Genomic DNA, 15,800 nt, shown 5'->3' with positions numbered 1-15,800 from the left:
GCTAGAAAACACCATTTTCAATTGTATATTTTGTTGGATGATTACAATAATTTTGTTGTTTGAGAGCAGGTAAACATTTTACCCAGAAATATCAGCATGAAAACATTGGTTATTAAAGAAAAAAATAATAAATCTGGTGTCCTAGTCTTTTGGTTTTTTTTTTTAGCTACATGCTATATTATGGGAGGAGGGGCACCCCCAGGCCTGGGCAGTATTAATTCAAGATTCGCCACTGTCAATTGAATGTCTATCCATTATGTAGAATTAGAGTAAATGGTTATATATTTTACCTATCTTTCATAAAAGAAAAAAGTAGGGCTTCATCTTTAAAAAAGTATTTGAAACTGTATTTTTTCGGATGTAAAAGAGAACTCATGCAGGCACGGGGAGGAGGCTATATGTGGGGATGTGAAACGCTCCGCGTGGTTGGCGTGCATGTTTGTGTGTCTGGGAAACCTGCTACTGGCTTCCCATTCACACACACATACACACACACACACACACACAGTCAGACACAGGCTGGCTTCGCAGCAGAGGAGGGGAGAAGAAACTCTCCTCCCGCCGCTAAGAAATCAACAGCTATCAGAGACGTGACGGCGACGCGTTGTCAAGCACGAAATGTTACCGTTTAGTGTAAGGCGACAGCTACTAATAGGGAAGAAACTGTAGAAACTAAGGAGTGGGTGAGCAGTGACAGCTGGAGACATCAAGCCAGGGTTTAGAGGACCGCACGTGGAAAAAAGGCTCGCTTTAACAAACCAGGTGAGTTACGCGAAGCTTTACACCTGCAGAGGAACTGCATGTAAACATGGCGGTTTACCGAACAGAAACAAGCAAAACTTTATCTCGTGTTTTCTACCGTCGCTTTTGTTTTTAGTAAGCGACTGCGTCAGAAACCTTTCTGCCACTTTGCGGTGATTCCCGAATGCACGCGCTCACCTACAGACTGTGCGCGAGACAGTGTTGCTTAATAATAAAACTTAGTAAGCGTCACGTTCTAGACTTTATGAGCTATGGTTGTAAATGTTTTTACTGTCTGGGAAGTCCTCATTGCTTTTGAAAAACAACATAATTCGTGTTAATAATTCATCATGGAATTCCTAAAGGTCAATTGTACTTTACTGCTTTAGTCCGCATTAACTCTGCATGTTTTCACGCTGCTTTGACATACTAAATTCTAGCACCCAGCTTTTAATCCTCCAGTATTTGCACTGACGGGGAGATGTTCCTGTCAAATATGTGACTTGGAAGTTAAAATATTCCAGGGAAAATTCCTGCCAGCCCAAAGTGAATCAGGGTGTTGTCCAAACGGAATGGCTCACCGTTATCACTGTAGGTTGTGCTTCTGTATCATCCTACAAAAACGGCATTGATTTCCTGCAATCACAGTAAAGCATAATTTAATCCAGTTACGTTGTCAGCTAAATGTAATATAAGTGGGTTAATGAGTTGCAATGTGAGGTTCTAGACTTGTTTTCTCTGGCAACTTTATTACACTTCATGAATAAGTTTTATATCAGTGAAATAGTATTTGTGAATCAGATATGATGCCTAAAAAATGTATTTATTTTAACAATTCAGTCAAAAAAATGAAACTCAGATTTTTCATTACACAGAGTAATTACAATAAAAAAAAAAAAAAAAAAACATTACTATGGCTTACTGCTAATGAAAGAAAAATTGAATTACATAAAACCAATATAATACATTTTTAATTCCGAAATGTAAGCCTACTGAAAAATGTCCATGTAATGTACAGTATATACGCTTAGTACTTGTTCTGGGCTCCTTTTACATAATGTTCTGCATCAATGTAGTTGGGGGCTTGAAGGCAACCAGGCTGTGGCTTAGCTGATGTGTTAAGGAAGCCTGGTTTAGTTTGATTGAGGCCTTCATCTTGTCTGTGTTGTTGAGTCTGGTGCCCCTCATCTCTCCTCTTGACAACCTCTCTTATGTCCCTTTTCCACTAGTCCCTACTTAAAGCTGTTTGCTACGGGTCGAAACCTTTAGTACCTGCTTGCTTGTGGTTTCAATTGTTCCCAGTCGAACTAAAACGTTACGTCAGAAGACTGTCAGTCACTGATTGGCTAGGGGGTGGTGTCACTCATCACAGCATATTTCAATACCTAATATCTTAAACTGTTTAACCAGTTTTCTGACGGGCTTATTGTGTATATGAGCACTATTATAGCTAGCTAGAGTTAGGTAACGTTAGCTTACCCACATCCATTCTCTAGTTTGTATCCTTCCGCTTGATATGTCATGGCTTCCCTCTCTCTCTCCGGTACTTACAGTATCCACGGTGCTTCGGGTCTCGCTACCCAGAACCTTCTCTGGCTCTCTTCTTTCACTCTGACAACAACCATAAACCGAGCTAGGCTGTTGTTTTTTGTGTCTCTATCACATCACTTTGGACCATGGGGCCGCCTTGCTATTAAGTATGAAATGATTTTCCTGTCTAAACTGTTGCTCAAAATCTTCTAATTTTGATTCTCTGTGGCTGAGTTGATCGTTTCTGCTAGATTAGCTTTGACTCTCTTCAATGATATTAACGCATTTAAAGGGGACATATCATGCTTTTAATTTCTTCCTTTTCACATTTAGTAAATCATTCAGTTGTGATCTATATAAAGTGGAACCATAATGTTTGGGCTCAACTCCTTGTTATTGTAGCTCCACAGGCTCTTCTTTTACCCCTGTGCTGAGGTGTATCTGAGAGCAACTCGTTTTGGTGCTATTGAGGCACTTAACACCCCGCCCCCTCCATGTCAAAGGGCGTTTCACTCCTCCCCGTTCTGCCATTTTTGTAGTTTGATAACATACAATTATCTGGTGGTGCAGAAACATTTTATTCGCCAATTTGATTAAAAGATGTGAACAACGGAAGAGCTTTCCTCTTTGCTGTGTCTGTCGTTTCCATAGACAGAAGGAACTGATCTCTTAATCAGATGAAGTCTTTCAGCAAATCCTTCTTGATATTGCGGAGGTTACTGAAGCACTTGTGCTTTGCGCAAACAAAGATGAATTTCCCCAGGCTTGGACTACAAAATTGCAGTGAGAGATAAAAATGGCAGATTTACGGAATCAGCCAGAAGTCCATGACCTAGGGTTGGGCGGTATCCAAATTCTGATACCTTCATACCGTCTCCACATTTTACCTCGGTAAACGGTATTACCATGACTAATTAAAAATTATGACTTAAGGCTGAGACAGCGTCATCAAACCGTTGACTTGTGCCTACACCGTTCAGAAATTAAATACCAAACACTAACAATGAAACAATAACAACATAATTTGCACAATATTAACGTTTATGAGAAACAGCTTAAAAAGTGCAAATATAACAGTCAGAAAAATTCAATTAATCTGACCACCCAAAACAGTTTTTGCGCAAAATGCGCACACAAATCAATTAAATTAAATCACAGCCTTGGTCTTCCTTTCCTGGGGCGACTGCACTTGGTGACACTTTCAAAGTTTTCGCAATTGTTTGGACTGACTGACCTTCATTTCTTAATGTAATGATGGCTGCTCGTTTTTCTTTACTTAGCTGCTTTTTTCTTGCCATAATACAAATTCTAACAGTCTATTCAGTAGGACTATCAGCTGTGTACATTATCCACCTCCTGCACAACACAACTGATGGTCCAAACCCCATTTATAAGGCATGCAATCCCACTTGTTAAACCTGACAGGGCACACCTGTGAAGTGAAAACCATTTCAGATGACTACCTCTTGAAACTCATCAACAGAATGTCAAGAGTGTGCGGAGCAGTAAAAGGTGGCTACTTTGAATAACCTAGAGTATAAGACATATTTTCAGTTGTTTCACACTTTTTTGTTCAGTATATAATTCCACATGTGTTAATTCATAGTTTTGATGCCTTCAGTGTGAAGCTACAATATTCATAGTCATGAAAATAAAGACAACTCTTTGAATGAGAAGGTGTATCCAAACATTTGGTCTGTACTGTATATGCAGCACCTGTAGAGACTAAATTCAACTTTTTTCACTCCTACAGACTCCCAAGTACACAACAAAATGTGTTTAAGGGATAAAAAAAGTGGATTTTGCATAAGTTCCATGTAAACTTAAATATTTCTTTTTATTTAGGAATCCAGGGTTTAATTTGCTCTGGTAAGCCATAAAAAAAAAGCTTATACTTTTCCTCATACGTCTCTGTCCACTTACAGTCAGTATCATGTGACCTGTTCAGCTGGCTTCCTCCTTGTGTGTCTGTGACTTCAAGTCCATTGGTTTATATGACAGGACAGAAATAAATATAATTTTTGTTCTGTGTCATGTTATGGAAAAACGATGAATATACGCAGCCTGCTTTGTGTTCCTGACAAATTGACACTGCTATTTGAAATCCTTGAGGAAGCTAAATCTCTGAGCCTGTAATTGCCATTGCTGTCCTACATTAGTGATTATTCCTGTGCTGTGAATGTATTTAACTCATCTTTTTTTCTATGCATTTTATAGACATTAGCAACATAAAGACATACAGCATCTTTACCTCACAGTTGTAGCTAATTTTCTTCCATTCTAAGCACATAATCCTTTAGGTAGTAATCCTTTAGGTACTATTTGGCTGTGTGCATACACAGACTTAGATTTGTTGCATTTGCCTAATGCACTTTCACGTTCGTGTTGTTAATGCCTCCTGCTGTGGCCTCGGCATATAACATTGTGTCATTGTGATAATGATCCCTGCACTGTTTGAAATATCGGTTAGTGAGGGCATTGCATTTGCCTTTTTTGCTGTTTACTCCGTTTTTCTCAAATGTCTTACTGCTGTAAGGTGCTGGAATATAAACAATGAGCTCATTTGAGGGGCTGCTATGTCATTCAATGATGCACACATCTTCCTCTACTTTCTATACCTTCACCATTAGCTGAGTCACCTAGGAAAAACTTATTGGATGCGTTAATTTCTCTCTTTTTTTGTAGAGGGAAAAAAACTCAGGTCCTGTTCAATATTTTACTTTAACTGAGAGCTTGTCTTCTCAAGGAATTAGGGTTTTTTATGTGTAACATACAATGCACACCATTGGGATGTACTTTACTCCTCTGTCATTTGTCTTTTGTCAATCACTGTACATTCTAGAAAATTATTGTAGGAAAAGGAAGAGTAACATTTGGAGGGAGACTCTGACACACAAAAAAGTAGAGGGTTCTCCTGGACATATTAGGATCAAAATGGGTATGTGTTCAATGACATTCGTAAAAGATTATTTGTCTGAATCAAAGAGTCATGAAGTAGATTTTCCAAATAAGAAAATACGTGAAAGTTTGATATTCGGATTTCCACTGCAAGAATCTTTTTTCATCTTCTTTTTTTACCCCAGTTGTTTCATCTGCAGAAACCAGGGCAAAACAGATTAATAGGGTAGACATTTACACCAGAAAATGGTTTTAGATTGACACTGAACTGTAGTTGGCGTTTTGTGGTCGGAGGTCACTGAATGTTTCTTATGGTTTAATATTCCCAAAATTTTCATTCATTCATCTTCCAAATAAACTTGTCTAGAGCTCAAAATCTCTGTTAACTTGAGGTTTTTCTACAGAGGTGATGGGTATTTTTGCTTACAAACACAACATTCAAATCCATTCACTCATGTTCAGTGTTGCAGTGTTTTACAGAGTTTATGTTCTAATTCATCAATAGTATCACCCAAACCTAGTGGAAATATTACAATATTTTCTGTAGGTTTTCTGTCTGGAGGTGTGGGGGATGATTGGGGCAGTCCGTTATATTTCCAAAACGTTTGTAGTAATGGTATTCTGCTTTTAAACCGTAATGTTCACAGAAAAATCTTAATTTCGCAGTTTTTAAACGTGTTCTTGACTTTGCTGTTGCAGTGGACAGATAAGAGAGGCTCTCAGCATCAGCAGGCATAATTTACACAAATAGTTTTGGAGGCTGCAATGGAAATGCACACAACTGATGGAGAGGATGAAATAGGAGGTTCCAGTGGAAAACAGTTTTGGATCACTTTTCAAAACACCAGGTACCTGATTAAAAATGGAATTTTAGAGACAATATTAATGTGCCTCCAGCCCTGGATGCATTAGCCTGGCAAGTGGCTGAAATGGGTTTTTTGCTGTAGGTTGTTTGAGTTCAACATTAGAGATAGGTTAAGGAGGTTTGTAATCTAGGGGGAGCTCGGAGTAAAGCCATCTTGTTATTACAGCAGATGCTGTTCTATAAGTTAACATGTAAACATGTCACAGACTAGCCATTGAAACCTTCAAAACAATGTATGGTGTCATTTCTCATCTATTTTGTGACTGGCACCATTCGTCATGTGTTCATATGGTAATGTTGGACTAAACGTATTCAGTTACTCTGACTGACATGAACCTCTAATTTGTTTTTATGAAGATGGGGGAACTGTGGGAGGTTTTTTTTCCCCCGAGGTCTTGTTCAAAGCTTTGAGTCAACATGAAAGCCATGTGTGAAATGTTGCAGATGAAGTAAAGTGGTTTGTTTCTTTCATACATCTGAGAGAGCTCAGTGCGAAATGAGAGAAACTAAATTGTCCTCCCAAGTTTCCAAGGCCAGCCAAAATTGAGTAGGAGGACTAGATATGAGTAGCTTGACAAATACAATTAGTCACTTTTTTGGTAGATTATCTTGACAAAACATTATGTCTTGTACTTTCAGATAAAGCTGTCTGTAGCTCTTATTAATTTAACTAAAGTTTAGCTCACACCCTGACTTCAAGTGAAACCTCTACCACTGCTTTCTGGCACGATCTCTGCTGCTGGTCAAACACACAGTAATTCTTAGCATAACTTGTGATCTTCTGTTTATGCAAAGCTTTTACCTGCAGGTCTGATTTTAATTTCTGTCTAACAGCAATAATTAACCATTTGACTTCAGTTGTGTTACATAGGGTGGCATCTAAAAATTACAGGAGTTTGGCTCTGATTTGGCTCAGCTTTACCATAACTCTTTAGATTTCCAAAAGGCTGACCTGGGCTTACGTTTTGTCAGCTCGATCGGGGTTTTTTGTTGAAACGGATAAAAATATGAACAAACTAAAAATCTGACCCAAAACTCTTATCTAGTAGATGGAAGAAGATGAAGAGTGATTTTATGTTTCAGCATCACCATGAATCCATGTATAAATCTAAACAACAAAAGAATGACCCTATGAGAGGAAAATGAATGGTCTAGAGTCCAGAAGTAAACGTCTTGCAAATCTGTGGTATCAACTGAAGAGGGCTAAAGACAAGATATGTCCTTAAAACCTGATAGATGTGGAAAATTACAAAAAGGACCTAAAAGCTGAAGTTTAATCAATAGGTGGTTCAACAAAGTTTTAGTTCATGTAACCAGGTAATTGCACGTCCCTTTTTCTGTGTTCCCTACTTCAGATTTTTTTTTACAGTTGAACTGTACAGGATATTTGTGTTAAGTTAAACGTTTTGTTCATCACATCACTTGGAGATTGACTTGCAGCACTTGTGGCCTTTATTTTTACGTTTTTTCTCAAAGTAGGCAGACAGGAAATGGGGTGGAGGGGGAAGACATGCAGAAAACATCACCATGCCAGGATTTGAACCCGGGAAAGTTGCGTGCTCTTCCGCTGCGCCATGAGCCATGCCCGAAACCACACTTTTCAGGTCTGTTTTCTCTTCTTCTGCTCAGTCTTGAGAGCAGGACTGTGGAGTGACTGTGCAGTCTAACCCACAGACCCCCATCCAGGGAGGTCCCAAGAGAACAGTAAGCACTGCCTGAACAGATTTAACATTATGTCGTGAAGCAAGAGTGGAGCAAAGGAATTCAAAGGAGAGACCGGCCCTTTTACTCCTTTACACCACATAACCTCAGTTAATGAAGTGTTTTGAGTGAAAATGGGAAAATGGGGTGACAAACAGTGCTGGATGTATGGGCATTGCCTTCACTGGCACAGTAGCTCCTTGGCTACAACCACTCAGCTGTGTGCTGTTAGTGTTGCATAAGTCTGTACAAAGTCATACCATAAGCTGCACACTAGCTGGCTACATTTCACCGCCTGGAGGTTTCTGTCCCCTCCTCCTCATATCCCTACTTGTTTTCCTCCTCATGTCTATGTTGTATTATCCCTTCCCCATGATGTTACGCTCTGCTGGGCCACCTGAGGGAAGATATGTGCTATTGACTTCAGGGGTGATGTACTCAGCCTTGCTGTTGCTGTTGAGGAGAAAGAGAAGATTCTGGAGTAAAGGAACTCCAAGGCAGCTACAATATCAGTAACAGTGTAACAGTTATTCCCCATTTCTTTGATTTTTAGATTTACTTAGTGTACAGATGGGTTTGTGACAGGTAAATTAAATGAAAACATATTTTTATTTATTTTTATTTTTTTGTGCATATGCAACAAACTAACAAAACTATAAAAGGTAAAAGGAAGGATATGCTTTTTTATTTATCTGGGTTTTTGTGAAGTTGGTCGTTTGAAGGGGACAAGTTTATAAACCAAGATCCCGCTGTGCCGTATAGACCAAAGAAACACAGCTTTTCTGCCCCTGAATAACCCTCTGAAAATTTTATATTGCTTTTTCGATCTGTTTTCTCAGGATTCAAGATGCCTGACGGATTGATTGTAAAACTTTACTTTTTAGTTTTGGTTAATTTTTGTGTGAGGCTGAAATTCTGCTGCTCTACTAGATTTGTTTAGTCTAGATTATACTTTTAAATTCACCTGTCAGTTATGTAGAGGTCATTTTCATAAAAATACTGTATTTAAATGTTGTTGATTCAAACTAGTATAATAGGCTGGTGAATAATGTAGTCGATGACATGTAAACTCTGATAATAAAAGACACTTAAAAACTAGTTTTGGATTTTTCTTGCTGGTTATGTTTTCTGATTTAAAAAATCTTTTTTTATTTTTATTTAAACTTTGATGTTTAAAAAAAATGACTTGGTTTATTTGAGCAAGTGTTTTTGATGAGGGCATTGTTTAGTGGTATGCCTTGCTTTGCCGTGTTGCAGAGTAATTCATCTTTGGGTTGAGACTGACAGATTGGTTCGTCAGCAGTATGGTGGCCTGTGTGGTATATGAAGTGAGTTGCTATGTGTCTCAAATGAATGCCTGCGGCTGAGACAATGATAAACTTCCACAGGACTCTGGAGGGCATTTAGATCTAAATAACCCAGTTCTTTATGACCCTATACTGCACTTGCAGATAATTAAACCAAGTGAGCACAGCTTGTCCTGACATCAGACATACTGCTTTGTCTCCAGTATGTCCCACCAGTCTATAAAATATACATTCACTGGTAGATGTTGGTGTGTAATGATGGAAAGATCATTATGTTTCTGTATCAGTGGGACTTAACAGTACTTCAGATGGCTTTAGCTGCAGCCATTTCATTTGTTAGTGCCTTCTGAGCAGACTGCAGAACAATGTAGTTATACGGTGTTTGAAGAATGGCTCAAATAGAGGAAAAATGCATCTAATGATAAGTCTTTAATTTTTTTTTAAATGTAGCAACTGAAATGGATAGCAAGTGTAAAAATTCAAATGTGGTCGTGATGTGAAGTGATTCGGCTGACCCTTTGTTTATGGCCGGTCTGATTTTCCTCATGCTTCAGATTTTGTGCTGGATAAATGTACACATCTATTAAGGTTTTTCCACAAAAGCAGCACTAGATCAGAACTTATGCTTAAGCACATCTTTAATTAGATCTATGAAAACACACCCTGAGAGCAATTATGTCACTAAAAATGTTTCTCCCAAATGTTTTATCACTTTGTTGCTTTCTTATTTTAGTTAGAGGACCACAGTGATAGGAGATGGCTTATTAACATAAACATGTTATTTGTCATGTCCTCCCCTGTAGGGGATTACACTAATCTAATTTATGTGTAAATACTGTTTATGCAGTGGGTGTTTGTAAATATTCTTAATGATGCTGACCAGGAATTTGAAACTATTATAGATGTAAACCTTTCACACAGCTGAGGTTTTCTCTGGTGGAAACAGAGACAACTGGTGCTAATGTGGCGCTATCACCAGTTTCTCACTGGAAATGGTTTGATGGAAACAAGCTACGAGATAAATTATGTGATGTGTACTCTACCACAAAGCATACCATCCCAGCTTTCATTAAAAACGTCCGTTAAGATGTAAATTCTAGGATGCACCCAGAATATTATTTGTGGTTCGAAAGTGAACTTGTATAGCAGACCAGTTTTTTTTCCTGAGCATCCAGTGCATTGCTTCTTCTTTTAAGTATTTACAGATGTGAATACTCCAGATAGGTAACGTAGTTGGCCCAAAGTTGATCAATTTCCAGTCTAAGTAATGTAAAGAAGATAGAACCATTTTTTTTCTGAACAGAAATAATTCTCACAATCCAATATATATCACTTTTCTATGTTGTGATATTATGATATTAGTCTGCTATACTGTGGAGACTATCAGTTGGGCCAAAGGTTTTCCCCAAAGGTTGGTCCTGGGACCACTTTCAGTCAATGCTTAATTACGGTAATGTTATTTATGTGCACACATTTCTGTAATGGTTGCATGCTAATGACATTTTGTGACAAATGATAACATTGTTGCTTATCACCTTTAATCATTTGCTGTGGTTTGAGGATCTCAATTTTACCTTTTTACAAAGTGAAACACTAAGTCATCAGGATCAATTACGTCTAAGCTATCAACATTTCACACTATCAAGTTTTCATTAGGCCTTTTTGCCTCATAATCTTAAATAAAACAGGAAAACACTAAATGGCAACTGTTTCTTGAATCTCCAACGTTTTTCCATCTTGAGCATCTTTATAGTCATACCTTAATATTTTATACACTTCCTATTATAATATTTCCCTTACATTTGATATATGAGCAAGTGATTACATTTTATGCACTTTCAGAAATGTAGGTTAGAATTTGACTCAGGCAGAATCTCTTCTTCCCAACTAATTCAGTTTGCTATGTCTTTTTTTTTTCTCCTCCTCAGGTGAAGATTGGATATCTCCATTTAACTTTTTTTCCATCTCTTTATTTCGGCCTGTATCGGGAGATGAGTGCCAAGTCCGCCATCAACAAGGAGCTCTTCACACCTCACGATGAGAAGATGCTTGCTGGTGTACAGGTGAAGAGGAGGACAAAGAAGAAGATACCATTCCTGGCTACTGGTGGTCAGGGAGATTACATGACTTTCATCTGCCTCTCAGGTAGGAACGTCTTTTACTCTGCGTTTGTCTTTAAATAACTTGTATGTATTTATTTGTCATTGTCTGCATTTGTTGTGCTTTCAGTATGGTAATCCTTAGTGTTTTAATGATCTTTTCACACATGGTAATGTTTGCCTTTCCTCAACCAATATAATGTCATTCTCATAAAAAAAAAACATCTTGTCAGATTGTTTTAGTGGATTATGTTTGAGCTTGGACTAAATATTTTACTTGCACTAATAGTTTGTAGTTTATTTACTCAAAACAGCTGCTACTATTTGCACCTATCATAATTTACACAGAGGTGTCTCAGCGCTACCTATGTTTTTACTCATGAATGCCAAGTGTTGTAAGGTAGTATAACCTGATTGAATATGTGCACTCACCCTTAAACTGATACTTGGATCGAAGCGAGTTGTGATTTAAAGTTCAGCCTGCAGTGTTCTTGAGTTCACAGAAAGCTAAACATTGAGAGGAATTGTCCAAATCAATAAAATAATGGCTCAAGAGGAGAAGTTTATGTTTTGCATTGTTTCTTGCCAATGCCCAAAATTGAATCTGACAGAAAATCACCTGAAGTGGGCAGTGGACCAGAGATGTCCTCACAACCTGATAAATCTGGAAAAACCTTTGCAGGCAGATTGGGCAAATATTACCAAGTTGAGATGTAGCATGTTGATGGACCCCAATCATAGGAGGCTGAATGCTGAAACCAAATCAAAGGTGATTAAATAAAGTATTGGTTTGAAGGTGTGCATACTTGCACAGAGTCGTTGACCTTTTTGCATTTTTTGCATTGTTTCCTCCTAACAGATGTGCTTCTTTTTCCATTATATTATATAGAATATATATCACATTTAAATGATATAAATGATGAAGTTTATGAATGGTTTATCATGCTTTATCTGCTATTGTAACCTTTGTACTGCTCTGCAGATGTAGATTAAGAGTACTTTGTTGGTAGTAACATCCTATTTGTCTACGGTGTTAACAGGCTCCTGTTGTCTAACAGTAAAGCTCAGAAATTAACCTCTTCACTTTCCAAGTTAGCTTACAATATGTCATTTCTCCTTTTTATGTAGAAAATATAATATTTAGAGCTTGTAATGCTAGCCTTGTTAGATGTTTAGGAGCAGGTCTTTACCCTGTTTCTTTTTCTCTTCATTGATCCTAAAATGTGTATTTAGGTGGAATATCCTCCTTTTCACATCAACGATTTATTTGATCATGTTGCTTATTGGCGTTTTTGCAGTTAACTCGTGTTTAGTTTTAAGTGACTTTCAGCTTAAACAGAGCCTAAACAGGGTCACATCAAAAAGTTGTCCTCGAGGACTTGAGCTTGACACCCCTGCCCTAGGTATTACATTAGTCTGTTTGTAGTGAAATTAAATGAAGCATTTTGACTAGCATGTATGGATCATATTGAATACTGGCCACAGAAATCTGGAAGACTTTAGACTCTTTGTGATTTAGTTGGTTAGCATCCATCTTCGTTATTTTACACACATTTTGACCCACTGGGTTTGAAAAAGTTGACTTTAAATAGCCAAATTCGACCACATGTTCAAGAAAATATTAAAATGAATTTTGACTTGTTGAAAACAATGTACTCTACATATGTATATGTACTGTATATATGTACTCTAAATAGGCATGTTCCCACTTCTGGAGACACAACAGTACTAGCTGACTTGAAAGAACAACATTCCTCTCACTTTTTCTGGCAGACTCATCTAGTTTATTTGTCTTCCTCTTTAAGGCGTTGTCTGGTTAGCAACCACTACACTATTTATTGCAACCATATGTAACAAATGCTTTTCTGCCTCCTTATGATGACACTATAATGCAATGTTTTTGTAGTATTTACTTACAGCGCCTTGCAATGTTGTCCTATTACAAACACAAATTTCACTGTATTTTATTTGAGCTTTATGTAATTAACTGACACCAGGTTGCACATAAGTGAAGTTGAAGGAAAGCTATACATGGCTTTCAAAATCTAAAAGTGTGGTATGGTTTTGCATTCATCTCCCTGAACTTGTACTTTGTAGAGCTACCTGTCAGTGCAATTATATGCAGTTATTTGGGGTATGCCTTTAACAGATTTGCATATATAGAAATAAAAAAATTGCCTCTTCATCTTTAGCTGATAAGTAAAGCTCAGTCAGGTTGGATGGACACCATCTGGGAATAGACATGTTCAAATCTTGGGACCTAGGTGTACACTTTAACTAGGCCATTCTAATAGTTAAATACTTTTTGTCCTTGCATTAAGCTCCATTCATCTTCCCATCATCTCTGACCAGCTTCCATGTCCCTGCTGAAGAAAAACATCCCAACAGCATGATGCTACCACCACCATGTTTCAACCTGGGGAACAGATTATACTGTGAACACAATGAGTGATAAAACTGAAGTGAAAAAAATGGAGGCGCTACAATCAAGGCAGTGAATGAAAACAAGCAACATTAAATTTGATAACCTTAATATTTATAACATTAATATTTACCATGTTATCATTTTAATGACCTCCAAATTCACAGATTCAAATTTTCACAGAAGCGAAATTCATCACATGTTGGTTTTTACAGCACTCACTTTTACCATGTTCAATATTTCACACCTTCAATTCATTTCAAGTTATTTTTTGTTACATTGACACCTCATTCACATAGCTTGTTGCATGTAGACGTAAAAGTTTATTTTTGGTCTCACGTGACCAGAGCAGCCTCTTTTTCCGCATGCTTGCTTTTTTGTCCTACGTGGTTTGTCACCACGTAAAAGATTCAGAATTTATTTAGTGTTCACTTTCGGTGATGGTTTATCTTCTCATCACTTTCCATGAAGGCCAGATTTGTGAACAACTATCTTGTCACTTGATTCTCTCACATGAGGAGTCGGTCTCTCCAGCTCCTCCAGAGTTACCATGGGCTTCTTGGCTGTTTCTTGGATTTCAAAGCCCGTCAGTTTAGGTGGATCGCAACTCTTTACATTTTTAAGTGATTGATCTATCAAGCAGTTTTCAAAGCTAATTGTTTTATAACCTACCTGTACCTTAAACTCCGTCATAACTCTACCTCTGACCTATCTGTTGTGTTTCACAATGCTGTTTATTTGTTAATGTTCTCAAACAGACATCTGAGGTCTTCATAGAAGAGCTGAATTTATACTGAGATTAAACTTCACACAGGTGGACTCTGCTATTTCCATGACTACTGAATACGGTTAGTTGCACTGGTCTTTGTTAACAGTACCAGATCAAAGGTGGTTGGATAAATATGCATGCCTCTCTTTTCAGATTTTTATTTTTAAGATTTGAGATCAATATAGATTTTCCTTTCCCCTCCACAATTTTGCACTACTTTGTATTGCTTTATCACATAAAATCCAAATAAAATCCAATGAAGTTTTTAGGTAGTATCAATACTATTGCTGGGTAGTGTAATGGAAGCCTACGAGACAGATTTTCTTCCTTTTTAAAATCTTTATCATAAGTTTACCCGACGTCTCTATTACAGCTCAAATGTCAGCACATATGCTCTGCCAACATGTCTCCTAAATTTCTGCTTATATGAATCAATTTGAAATCCCTTTGTAGCTGTCTTAGTGGAGGAGTTATAGATTTATTCTCATGAGTTTTAATTGCAGTCATGGAGTTGAGCCTAGCTGTGAGGATGGATGTTTGAGGTTAAAGACTGAAGCCATTTATTTACAACTTATACAGCCCAAGAGCTGTAAAATAAATAAAGAAGTACTACACCAGGTTTCCCAAATGTACCAATTTCCTGCTTTCTGTTGAATAATCTCTTGACTCAGCTGATGTAACATGTGGGATCGCAGCAATGAAGACTAATGTCATGGTGTCTTGTGACTCTGTTTTTGTTTCTCAGCGATCAAAACAATGTTTTGATCTTTACTCATGAGTTTCTGTGCATGTACTGTATATCAAAACCAGCCAGCACATGCCTCCTCAGAGCATTTTAGATATAATGGGACTTGGAGTGTGCAGCGTGTGTGACTATCTGTGAAGCACAGTGCATGTATATGAGAGATGGAGAGGGAGGTAGGGGGTCACTGACAACCTCGAAGAAGTTACAGTAGCAGATAGTTGATGCCTGAAGGCCGTGTAGTAGCAGAGTTATGCAATCTGCAATGTCATTACTGAAGGAAACCCACAGTGTTAGGAGCTGTACTGTAAAGACAACTGCAGGCGCTTCACTATCAAACTGAGCCGGATGAAGAACCGGGTGATCACTGTTTTTCTAATTCTAGGATCATAGCTGAGGCGCTGTCACAAGATCTGACTGAATATGAGAGAATCAGAAAATTTTTCACTGACGTGACAGAGTCTCATACAAGCAGTTTTTAAAATAGTAGTTTGAAGTAGAGCTTCCCCTTGCCTGTAGTCTAAATTACGCAAGATGTAACTGCCCTTGTGGGTGCAGTATTTAGCTTTAGCTTTTGTGTCAGTGTTGGGGACTGTGAGACTTGGTATTGTCTAATTGCTGAAAGCGTGTTTGTCTTCTATAGAGAGTTGCATTTATCACTGAAACAAATGACAAAAAAAAGGCTGGACAGCTGCCACTTGGTGAGCAGCATGGTGTGTCAGAATA

The 15,800-nt window shown here is 37.9% G+C and overlaps 1 protein-coding gene across 3 annotated transcripts in view; it reads left to right on the top strand.

The window, feature by feature from the left end:
• The first annotated feature begins 455 nt into the window (after positions 1-455).
• The window catches only part of stxbp6 (syntaxin binding protein 6 (amisyn)), a 69,851-nt gene continuing 54,506 nt past the window's right edge, over positions 456-15,800 (top strand). Inside the window, exons 1-2 of one of the 3 annotated variants that reach the window (XM_047345367.1) lie at positions 456-762; positions 10,971-11,187. In XM_047345367.1, the coding sequence (XP_047201323.1) occupies positions 11,034-11,187 (154 nt within the window). In that variant the 5' untranslated portion in view covers positions 456-762; positions 10,971-11,033. Of the gene's footprint in view, positions 763-10,970; positions 11,188-15,800 lie in introns of those variants that run through there. The other 2 variants (XM_047345368.1, XM_047345369.1) reach the window with 2 other exon arrangements.

The sequence above is a fragment of the Girardinichthys multiradiatus genome, chromosome 19 (assembly GCF_021462225.1).
Source record: "Girardinichthys multiradiatus isolate DD_20200921_A chromosome 19, DD_fGirMul_XY1, whole genome shotgun sequence".
Classification (NCBI taxonomy): domain Eukaryota; kingdom Metazoa; phylum Chordata; class Actinopteri; order Cyprinodontiformes; family Goodeidae; genus Girardinichthys; species Girardinichthys multiradiatus.
This window is presented reverse-complemented; position numbering and strand designations above follow the sequence as displayed.